This window comes from Lottia gigantea (genome assembly GCF_000327385.1).
Source record: "Lottia gigantea unplaced genomic scaffold LOTGIsca_1, whole genome shotgun sequence".
Taxonomy (NCBI): domain Eukaryota; kingdom Metazoa; phylum Mollusca; class Gastropoda; family Lottiidae; genus Lottia; species Lottia gigantea.
Window position 1 is genome coordinate 6317309 of NW_008706746.1, and position 12628 is coordinate 6329936.

General features: G+C 33.5%; 1 protein-coding gene across 1 annotated transcript; it reads left to right on the forward strand.

The window, feature by feature from the left end:
• Positions 1-411: 411 nt before the first annotated feature.
• LOTGIDRAFT_228057 (hypothetical protein) lies at positions 412-8408 on the forward strand (the record flags this gene model as incomplete). The annotated part of the gene is made up of 11 exons (XM_009045789.1): positions 412-497; positions 2007-2075; positions 2352-2466; positions 2703-2842; positions 3095-3181; positions 5114-5264; positions 5735-5890; positions 6082-6132; positions 6334-6455; positions 7587-7698; positions 8319-8408. 11 exons carry the CDS (start codon positions 412-414, stop codon positions 8406-8408), a joined length of 1179 nt encoding a protein of 392 aa, XP_009044037.1.
• Between the last annotated feature and the right edge of the window lie 4220 nt (positions 8409-12628).

The window sequence follows — 12628 nt, forward strand, 5'->3', positions numbered from 1 at the left end:
GGCAGATAGAGCGTCGCTGTTCATGGTCGATTGGAGGACCAAGGAACTTCATGCTAGAATATTTGATACAGGGCAGCCCGAAGATGGGATTAAAGAACCACCAAGAGAAATCAGGTTTGATGTTTTTGAGTGCATTCGAAGCCGTAAGGTGATACTGTGGAAACGACATCGTTGCAAAAATGCGGGCACGTTCTGAAAAATCAAATATCTCAAAATGTCCTCGAGCCTTAAAATACAATACAATAGTGTGGTTACAAGATAGCGTGGTTTCGTGTAAGGATGTATTATTGGTCTTCAGAATCACAATTAGGGAAATAATTATTGATTAAAGCAATATTAATATAAATCTGAAAAAAATTGATTGACTCTATCTGGTCACTCTACTCTATTTGCTCATATTGTAGATTTCCAATGGATAAGGGTGTTGCAGGTCATGTGGCGTCTACAGGACAAATTTTAAATATTACAGATGCCTATGGGGATAAACGTTTCAACAGGTATGCTGCAACGCTGCAATGACCTTTCATTTTTATACGCCCACATATTGTCGTCATCCATGTCCGTCGGTCGGTCTGTCCGTCGACAATTGCTCGTAAACACCCTAGAAGGCTCAATTCTTGACTGATTTTGACGAAACTTAATCTTTTATTATCACCCAAGGATGAATCCTGTTGAAAATATTTAGTATGAATTTTATCCCTTGTTCTTGAAAACGCGTTCAATTTTAACTTGGAAATACTATAGAAGGTTCAATTATTGACAGATTTTGACGAAACTCGGTGTACATGTTTGTAATCACCCAAGGATGAAGCCTATCGAAAATCAGAAAAATCTAAATATAATTAGTATGAGTTATTGCCCTTGTTCTTGAAAACGCAAGTAAACACTCCAGCATAATTCTTGGCGGATTTTGTCAGAACTTGGTGTGAGTGTTAGTAATCACTCAAGGATGAATCTAATAGAAAATCAGAAAAATCGGAAAATAATTACTATGAGTTATTGCCCTTGTTCTTGAAAACGCGTTCAATTTTAGCTTGTAAACACTCTAGAAGGGTCAATTATTGATGGAGTTTGACGAAACTCGGTGTGATATTTGTTAAAATATTTTGAAAATCAGAAAAATCCAAAAATATTTAGTATGAGTTATTGCCCTTGTTCTTATAAAGCGTTCAATCTTTAGCTCGTAAACGCTCTAGAAGGTTTCATTATTGACAGATTTTGACGAAACTTGGTGTGAATGCTTGTTATCACCCAAGGATAAACCCTTTTGAAAATCGGAAAAATCCAAAAATATTTAGTATGAGTTACTCATTTTACTGCCCTGTTCTTAAAAACGCGCTCGTTTAAGGCCAAATTCTTGACAGATTTTGACGAGACTTTGTAATATTATTCAGTATCGCCCCATATTGTTCAATAGAAGTGTATGACTGAAGGTAGAATCTTTCATACTAGACATTCTTGACAGATTTTGAAGAACCTTAGTGAAATTTTTTATTATCACCCATGGATGAACCTTAATGAAAATCAGAAGTCAAAAAATGTTTATAGGAGTTATTGACCGTGTTCCTGAAAGTGTTTTCAATTTTTAGCTCGTAAACACTTAAAGGCACGATTTTTGCCGGATTTTGGTAACTTGGTAATATCATTCAGTATCGCCACAAAAAGTTCAAAAGTAGTGTATGACTGAAGGTTGAATATTTCATACTGGTGATTGTGACTGCACTGCTAAATATTTTTATTTAAAATCAAAGCTGTCAGTGGGCGTATATTACCTTGCCTGGCAAGCTATCTTTTATGTTTAGAAACATCTGGAGATTACAAGCCCAGTCTCAGAGAAGCATCAGTTGTTCCATAACATTTAAATGCACAAAGGGTTTTTGATTTAGACTATATTATCACAGCAGAGTCATGGGACGAATTGTGTGCCATGCGCCAAATAACAATATTGGATATTTTGGTTTACGTTTATTTACTGTGTTTTGATTTATTTCCGTTTTTTATCATAGGGATGTTGATTTACAGACAGGCTACCATACCAAAACTATTTTGTGTATGCCAATTTACATTCGGGGCAAGTAAGTGTCACTGCATATTTTCAAGAAATATATGTAAAGTAGGTAAAGGCAAAGAATGGTATAAATAAAGGTTTTAGAATCGAAAACAAGTTATATCGGTTTGGTTAATTGCAATCGGTAATGTAAACTTGCACAACCACTAGGTCTTTTTTCAGGTATTCAAGTCTTATTTTAGACATTTCCGTTTCGGACGACAACTTTTTCAAGCTATCCATCTCACCATGAATATAATACATGTTCATGATATTTCTCTCATAGTTTTTTATTTTATTTTAGTATTATTGGTGTTGTACAAATGGTAAATAAATTAGATGGTTTTTTCTCGCGGACTGATGAAGAAGCCTTTGAAACGTTTGCGGTTTATTGTGGTCTGGCGCTACATCACGCTAAGGTGATAGTGATATCATTACTTTACTTTAATTTGACCATTAAAATCACTCGTAGTTTAACCCTTTGCCAGATCCTCCGAGGAATATTATCTTGTTGTACCCTAAACTTTATTAGACTATTGGACAGTCGTTAAAAGAAACCAGAAATAATAATTAATGATTTAAATGTAATATATGAAACGAAATACAAACAACTTATTATATAGTTTACATTATATTGATATTATCTATCCTGTAGCTGTATGAGAAGATTCGAAGATCTGAACAGAAATACCGTGTTGCTATTGAAGTATTATCTTATCATAACCAATGTACTGAGGAAGAATTACGACAATTAAGAGAATTAAACTGTCCAGGAAAATTAACCGAAGTTACAACGTTAGTTTTATCTGTACTTTTTCATATAATATAAGCATAGTACACTTTTCGCTCGGACTTTCTTTTCAATTGAATTATTATTTTATTTGACCGAAAGGTTGATCGTATAAAATGTAACTTTTCATAGGAGTATTTCACCATGACAAAAACCATATTTGGCATAACGTTTGGTATCTATACAAAGCTGAACCATTAATGAGTCCATCAAACCATTGCCAGATATTCTACAATGTCCCTGTTTATTTATTTTAGTTATGAATACTCACCGTGGTCAATTAATGATACAGAAAAACCTATGTACGTTTTAGATATGTTTAAAGATCTTTTTTCTTATACGAGGTAAGAAGTTTTATCTGTTTTTTTTAGTACAGTTAATATCATATGGAGGAGTTACAGTCTAGTACGTACTGCGAAGCTTCATGCAATTGTTTTGGTATTATATTGACAGCAAAAGAATGTACTTGTTTGTTGCTGTAAAATATGATTGGATAGAGTGATGTTGAATAGTTACGATTTATACACTAAAAATCCGTCTACATGATTTCGGAATCATCGCCATTCACGTGAAGCACAATGTCACATCAGCTTGATTAGAATAACAAAGGTCCTTAATATATATTAACGCAAAATTTCTTTCCAACCCTCGCGAGTTGCCACCATCAAAGAAAACTATAGATCGACGTAATTGTGACTATCGAAATCATTTTAATCATAATTTAGAGACTTATTCTGATACTAGCCCAAAATTAAATCTATGAATCAAGCATGCATATCTTTGCTATGTTTCAGTATTCCTCCAAGTGATCCCAGGTAAAGTGTGCACACTGCTACAGATTCATACTGAAATCCTATTTTCTATTATTTGAATAACGGCATTCCTTCCTATATATACTAGTATTAATTTCATATCCTCTCATGGTTTGATTTATTGAAACATTTTTCATTTCTGATGGTTACTGAAGTAGATAATCAATTTCATTTTTTTAAGTGATATTTTTAATCCTTTATTTTTCTGATTGTTTTTATCAAGTAGTGGGTAATGATTTTAATTTCTAAAATATTTTATGTTGATTTTTTATATATAGTAACATAATAGCCTACACAATTCACTATCCGTTTACAATAAACATTTGCAAATACTGTGATTATAGATTTTACAATTTACTTAGAGTAATAGAGAATAGAATCCTTATATATTGACAATTACCAAAATTGTGGCGAGGTACTTTGACTAATATTTTCAAGGCATCCAACCGAAGGGGAAAAAGAAATCGAATATTTGTAGGAAAGCCCACCTTCATTAGAAACCTCGTAGACAGACAGGTGTTCAACGATTTCTTGCTTACGGAGGTCTAGACTTCAGCTTGTCACTTTTTGTTGAGTAAAATTTTACGAAAATTCATCATCATTTTGAGTATTAAAATCAATTTCCTAATCGGATTCGTCACTGACAACATTATGATATATTGCTATCACTGTCTTGGACAATATTCACAATGCCATGTACAGAAAACGTTTGATTTTCGGTCATTTTCAAACGAAAATATATCTTAAATTTTCAGTGAACAACCATTTGGCTTTGTTTACATGTATGGATATGAATTTTTACTTTTTAATCATCAAATATTTCGAGAACAAAAAATTGGATAGGGAAATACCGACGAACAGACAATTAATTTGGTATGGCTTAAGTTATTCTATTGTTATTACACGATAACTTCAGGCACTCATGGTTTCCAACAAATATGGATAATGGAGCTATAAAATGCATTAAGGAAGTTTCTCACTTAAAGAGTATGCAAAATTTCCATCCTAAAACGTCGTAGATTATACCTTGCTGAAAATATATGTGTAATAAGTAATTTACAGCTATGTATCTACTATAAAACTGAATGTGTTTAAATTAAGATTTAAAAACAGAGTGTACTAATTGTGAAGTAATCAACTTGACATAGGCTACTAAAAGACTCGATATTTTTTATCCTGTAGAACCTTTAGAACACATTTCTCTACAATAAGGTGTTTATTTAATTTGTACAGTAGTTTAGTCGTACCTACTAAAAACATAATGAATTTTAAATGTTTACATAAGCCTTTAGAATAGTTTTAGAGTTTAAGAAATGACCGCAGGATTTGAGTCATAACTTCCAGATAAGTTAAGGGACACATTTCTCTAGATTGGTGTATAGTTTCATAATTAAAGAAACAATCTTAATGCCCCTTTAACGTGATTTTGTTGCGAAATGTTACATAAATGATATTTCGTTTCAGATTTGATATTAATGATCTGATGAGATTTACTTTGACAGTAAGAAAAAATTATCGCCACGTACCATATCATAACTGGGTTCATGCCTTCTCTGTAGCCCACTCCATGTTTACTGTAATAAAATGCAGCAATCATCAATTTACTAGTAACGAGGTAAGGGTTATCAATCATAGCTTACGTAAAAGATTTTCAATTCAACCACAATAATGTGAATTTTAAATGTTTTTAACGGTAGATTTCTAATTTAGTTATCAACTAACAATGATGAACATAAATGGAGCTGGAAAAATAGCTTAGTTTGAGCATTTTACCAATTTCAGCATGGCTTATTTAATATAAGGATTTTATTCCTTACAATGATTCTTTTGCATGAGGTGACAATATAGCAGAACATTCCCCTGGGAAGGTGTGTTGGTGCCTAAACTCATTGTAATCGGAGTTGCAAGCGTTTCTTTTAAATTAAGCAATGTTTACTGTTTAATTAACTAAACCAAACCAAGAGTGGGTTTTGCCTTTCCAATCATTTATTGGTACTGATAGACAGTTAACCAAAATATTTTTATGCTCATCTTGATGAAGCATAAATATAAATGTTATATTTATTTTGAGTATTTAATTTGCAGTGCCTGGCTTTATTTGTTGCTTGTTTATGTCATGATCTGGATCATCGAGGCAAAACTAACGCCTTCATGGTTAAAAGTGCATCACCTTTAGCGGCAATTTATTCTACCTCAACAATGGAACATCACCATTTTAATCAGACAGTAGCAATATTACAGGTAAAGATTTAGTATTTACTAAAAAGACATACAATCAAATAAAAAAATCGCGACCTAAGTATATCAAATCAGGAACAATAATTGTATAGAACTGGAGGAATACCATCAGGTATATCGAAAAGAGAAAGCATAGTAGTTCAAGTACTGCAGTTTGTATATTTTGATTATAATTTCTGTGGTTTTATTTTCAGCACGAAGGTCACAATATATTTAAACACTTAAGTTCAGAAGAGTACAAGCAGGTAACATTTTATATATTACTATAAGCTTCTACGTGTGATACTATTATGTCTTTTTATGCAATGGATTGGATTAATAATTTTCTATGAACCGTTTGCTGAAAGTTTACTGGCCTTATCCGTGTGTTTCACATAAAGTGCATATCTTTAGCAAATGTACTGAAATTCTAGAAGACGCTCTTTCACTAAATAGTATATTTCCAGCTGTTGGGTGACATCAAGCATTGTATTCTTGCAACCGATTTGGCATTGTTCTTTGGAAATAAAGCAAGATTGAAGGAAATTGCTGACAAAGACGAATTTTCATGGGCAATACCAGAACACAGGTAGGTGATGACATTTAATAAATTGAATCTAATATACTGTTAATCCAGGAGGTAAAAAAACGTTTACCACCAACTAAGATAAGATATTTTTTTAAAAAAGTAGAGAAAAATGAAAAACTGATGCAATAACTGATTTGAATTATGTGTTAGTTCAGTAATCAGATTTAAATCCCGAATCTGTTTGATATGAAGAGAATCGTAAACGAGTGCTCATGTAATATGAAATTTATCAAATGAGTTGCCAGATATTACCCAAGCCTTGACGACGAATTTTATAAATTTGATATTAAATAAACACGATATAAATTCTATTTATCACACAGCTATCAATAAACGCAAATTAATTGTAAAATTATATAATACCTTGCACTGTGCCTTCATTTTGGACGACCTTTTTACACCTTTCTACAAAATGTCCATGTGCGTAACAAAGTAGATCTTGGTAAAAAGAAATCACGCCCTTAACCTTCAATTCTGACACAGTCATCAACTTCAAAGAATGCTATGATATTATATGGTTCCCGAATACATGATCTAATTTGCATAGTACTTCACCTGTGTGACGATTTCATAGTGAACCTGTCTTAAGTACCTGAGAACAGAAGTGTTATGTGATAAATGAAATTATGACTAAAATAAACCTTTATGTGTAGATGATATTGTTAAGAGTTTTATAACACCATGTTTTGAAGCCATATTCACAAGTGACAAATAAAACAACTAAATTACAAAAGCATTCTGCTTATCTGTAAATACTTATTTGACAAAATATATATATATATATTGCTCCTATTGTTTTTTTTATTCATATGCTTTTATGTGCGCTTTGTAGACGTTTACTGCGAGCGCTTGCTATGACGGCATGCGACCTTTGTGCAATGACAAAACCATGGGAAGTCCAGCTATATAGCGTCGATGTCATCTACCAGGAATTCTGGGACGAGGTGATGTCTTCAAATGTTATCAGATAAATATCACGTTCTGCTTACTTTCATTGTATTTTGGTTCTTCTCTTTTGATATTAGTGTTGTTTACTTTTATTATGTTATTTTTATTTTAAATGGCTGATTATTTCTTTTTGTCACTTTGTGGAGATGGTTTTCTTTATCGTTCTCTCTTTCATAACTGCAGAAGACTTCTAATGGCTATTTCTATGACTGGGTGTGATCTCTGTGCCATGCATAAACCATGGGATATACAACTGAATTTAGTATCAGTCATAATGGAAGAGTTTTGGCAGCAGGTAGGGTTCACTGAAAATCACCCTTTACCTCAACCCTTTTCAAATGGACTATATTTTTCATCTTTATTACAATGTTTTGAATGAATGTTTCGTTTTTCACAAATTTTATGTTGACATGGCTCACATCCACAACTGTTTTCAGTTTATTATTATAAAAGCTTAGTTGATTCAGAAAATGTAGTCATGACACGGGGGATAGATCTTGGACTTCACATTTTCTTTGACCTGTCTGCGTCTTCTGGAAACGATCTTAGCACTAGGTTGTCCTAGTGATAAGATCGTTTCTAGAATACGCGGCCTGATCATGATCGCCAATAACTTGCAATAAGGACTGTATTTAAAACTATGGTCTCCTTATAATTGAAATTAGATTTATATTTTGTATGCAACAATTCACAAACAATAACAATGGATAGCAAAATAAAACTTTTCGAATTAAAAACAAAATGAAAGTAAAAAAATCAATCATTTCTCTTGATAAAGTATGAGCATGTGGAACGTTCAGAAAAAGTCAGGAATAGTACATCTTATGCTTCTATACTTATGCCTTTTTCTATATGTCTTACAAACAGATTATGAAATGAAATTGATTTTGAATACTGTCTATTTATTCCGACTAGGGTGATGAAGAGAAGTCGCAGGGTTTAACTCCTATACCAATGATGGACAGAGACAAACAAAGTGAATTACCACAATTAGAGGTATTATGATTTAATAATTTACCAAAGAGCATCGCATTGTACTTTATTTTTTCAGCATACGTTTATAATATATGATGATATAAAATTATAATCAAAATAATGTTTACAATTGTCTTCTTTATTGAATGATGTTTTCTCTATCTATGTATTTGAAACAATTTTGCTTTTTACTCCTAGGTTGGATTCATATTGGGTATCTGTTTACCATGTTACGAACTATTAGCTCAAATAGTCCCCAAGACTAAACCTATGTTGGACGGCACAAAGTAAGTGATTTTTTTCAGAACTGTATTATTCACTGTCGGAATAATTTTCCGCGTATTATTTCACTTTCTTGCTTACCTATGTCCGGGTTCAAACTTGGCTTAGGTCTAGATAATACCCTGCATTTCCGGTTTCTCCCTGTCAGAAAGAAGCAGTATTGGAAAATTGACCGAGACCCAGTCTTCTGCAGGCTGTGTACATACAGATCACCTGAAAATGGATTGAATAATACCCCACTGCTTGATTTTACCCGTCTTTATCTTCATTTTTACTATGTTTTATTTTCAGTGAAAATTTGAAAAAGTGGCAAGACATGGCAAAAAAAAATAAAGACGAAAGTGATGCACGAATTGAAGAGGAAGGTTCCAAGACTGAAGCTATTAGAGAGTCAATAAAGACGTGATGTGAAATCCTTTTTTTTGTTATAAAAAATGTGAATCAAAATTTTGATGCCTGAAATCAAAAGCAATTGACGGTGTTCTATGAACATTCTGTCTAACGGGTACTGTTTTTCATTACTCAATATGATTGTTAGGTGGTTAGGAAGGGGGGAGGATGCCAGATCAGCATGGCGAAGTATAATTGTATTATCACGTGATTCGTGTTTATCTTTAAAAACCTGACTACCAAGTTCATGTTCTCGTTGAACCCAAAATTGTATTAATAAAATTATAAAATAGTCCAAATGGGGCTGGCATTCCCACAAATCATTTTTCTGGTACTTTGAATAGATGGTAGATTGAAGTTAAAGTCAGAAAAGTGTTCGTTTACAGAATATTCCATATTTCAAATGGTGAAAGTGCTCAAAGTTATTTATTGAATATATGTGTTTGTTTTAAACTATGAAATATTCAGCTGTGATAAAATGTTGTATATTAAATGTATTGTCAAATGTTACAAGACGCCGTCTACTATATTATTTAACACCATTGTTGTTATGTATTAATAAACTTTACAAAATCATGTTAGTATGCAACTCATAGATGAGAAATCCCCTTTTCTGTAAGTCGAAAACTTTGCAATTACACCTCATGTCTTAATATTAAAAGGATAGCACCAAATCAGCTGGCTTTATAGGGTTGTATAACTGAAAAGAGTGTGAAGGTAATAAGTACGACTCCGTAAAGTACTCATACATCCTCATATTATAAAACATAACTGAAAGAAAATTCCACAATTATAGCTTCAAGCATTAAGGGTTTATAGGAGAATTACAAATATGTGTCATGACCCTTTAAAGTCTTAAGATACACTTTTTCATGCAATGCTTCGTACACTTATGAAATAATGTTTTTCAAGTTCAGAGCATAGTAAAGTTGCGGGCACACGAGAGGTCTTGGTCAGAGACTTTTGTCGCCGATTAGAGTCTTGTCTTGAATTTCAGCGACTGGCACGGGCACACGAGGAAACAAAAATCTCCAATCGGTCGTTTTCCACCTTGTCGATAATCACGTGCGAAGCATGGAATTGAAAGGAAATTAATCTGATTGGATGATGACGGTCTTGCAGACGATAAAACTATCGGAGACAATTTTCGAACTTGTTTGATATTATAATTTCTGTCGAGGATGCATTTTTGGATGCATATTATCATGTTCTCCGTCAACAACAAGATTAAGGGTTGTGATTAATTCTTTGCTACTTGGGCAATGGAAAGAAAACTGATGAAAACTGTAGCTTCTATAGTGCTCACGAACACATATTGACGCGTTTTTACAATGTCAAGTGCAATGACTCAAAAAATGTTCATCGAAAATGCGTCAAGTTAAAACTTGTCCGAGATCTTATCAATTCCAATGATCACACCAACTTTCATCAGAATCGGTTGAAAACTAGCTTCTATTGCGCTCACATTTTCAACAAATTTCGACGCGTTTTAACAAAGTCAAGGGCAATATCTCAAAAACCGTTCATTGAAAATATGTCAAATTCGAACTTGACCGAGATCTTATCAATCTAAAGCATCACACCAAGTTTTATCAAAATCAGATGAAAACTGTAGTCTTTATAGTGGTCACAAGAAATGTTGACGGACGGACCGACGGACAGGGGCGACGACAATCATTTACGACCACATATTCATGTGGGCGTATAAAAAGGGAAATTTTTCTAGTTAAAGGTCTATTTGAAGGAATTAAATATATATTAAAGGTCCAAAATATGTCCCTTTTAATGAGATTACACTAAGTGCCATATATTATCCATTAGAATTCACATCTTTCCAAATTAGTTGCCCACACGGTTGGGATTACAAGATTATCCGTAAAAGTTGATAAGGTTAAAAAACAAATCCGTAAGTGTTGACCTCCTGGTGGGGAAAACAAGAACAATCCGTAAATATGGCAAAATTTGTGAACTGGGTAATTTAAATGCTAATGAGACCAACAAATGTTTTTTATCTGTTAGAAACCAAATCTACGTCACTTGATATCATAGAAACAATGGAACTATTTTAAACAGATTTTTTATTGAAAAAAAATACACGATCCTTGCAACTAAAAATAGGGCATTTAAAAAATGAAATGGACAAACAAGATACGCACAATTACCCAAGTAAATCTCCAATACATGTATATCAATGGCAGTAACTCCGCAATTCAGAGTTGAAGCTGTAACGCGAGTAGTGTGGTGATGATGTGATATGTTCAAATGACCAATCCTCCGCAAATTATTTGTATTGAAGAAAATTGTGGACCATTATCTAGATTAACAGATGCCCGGAATGCCATGTCTGCTATAGATCTTTTTCAGTAGGTTGTTTGTTGTAAATGAAGTAGCAGTTTTAGGCAAAAGATAAATTTCAACATCTCTGGAGTAATAGTCTACTGTTAACAGATCTTGCCGATCCTTGTATTGAAAAAATCTGGTCCAAGATCTGCTGAGAAATTCAGTTCCTTTCATTGGTTCTACTTGATCTCGTCGATATTTGGAACAGGTTGAACTAGCTCGAACTAGCTTTTCAACGTCTCCGGTAATACTGGGTCACCATACTGAAGACGAAGCATTACTACAAGTTTTTGTGATTCCCTGATGACTATCATGAAGATAGAGTAAAATATCTGGTCGAGTCTTGTCTGGAATAACAAGTTGTGAGTAATTCGTTTTGGACTGATAAATTACCACGTTCTTTCCAATTAGGTCTTAAGCTTTTATGTAATTTGTTGATTTCTGGCCAACCAAATTGTGTATGATGGAAGATAAGATTAAGGTAGTCATCTTTCCGCATTTCATTCTATCAGATGCTGGTAAGTTGACAATTACAGCATTGACATAACAGTTCTCGTTCGAAATCATCAGGAACTGAAGATAAGGTTTCTGCATACAAGATTTTACCTGGAACATGATTGATGGAAAAATCAAATCGCATTAGTCGCATTCTGAAACGTTGTAGGCGAATTGGTAGTTCATCTATGAGTTTGGTTGAGAATAAAGGTACTAAGTTTTTGTGATCCATTTCTACATGAAAACGTAGACCAATGAGAAAATTGGACCAATGTTCAAGAGCCCATGTCATTGCTAAAGATTCTTTTTAATTTGAGCGCAACTCTTCTCTGTTGAAGTCATAGATCTGCTTGCATAGGCGACTGGTTTAAGATTTTGATCCATGCGCTTTTGGAAATATTCAGGAGTCTATTGCGACAGAATCTTCCAAATGGAGTGGTGAAGGAAGTGAGGTAAGTACTTTTTTGTGTAAAGAAATTTGTTGCAAACCAGAATTGGCATCCAATTTTGAAAATACAGATCCGTTTGCAATTTGTCCGAGTGTGTCTTCCACTTTCGGCATAGGATATACTTCACGTATAATGCCTGGTTCAGTCGAGTGAAATCAATACATAGTCTGACATTACCATTTGGTTTGACGACAGTAACCAAACCAGAACACCAATTAGAAGGCTGGTCATCAGCGGATTCAATGACGTCCTGACTTAGCAATCTCTGTAGCTCTGCCTTTACCTTGTCAAGTA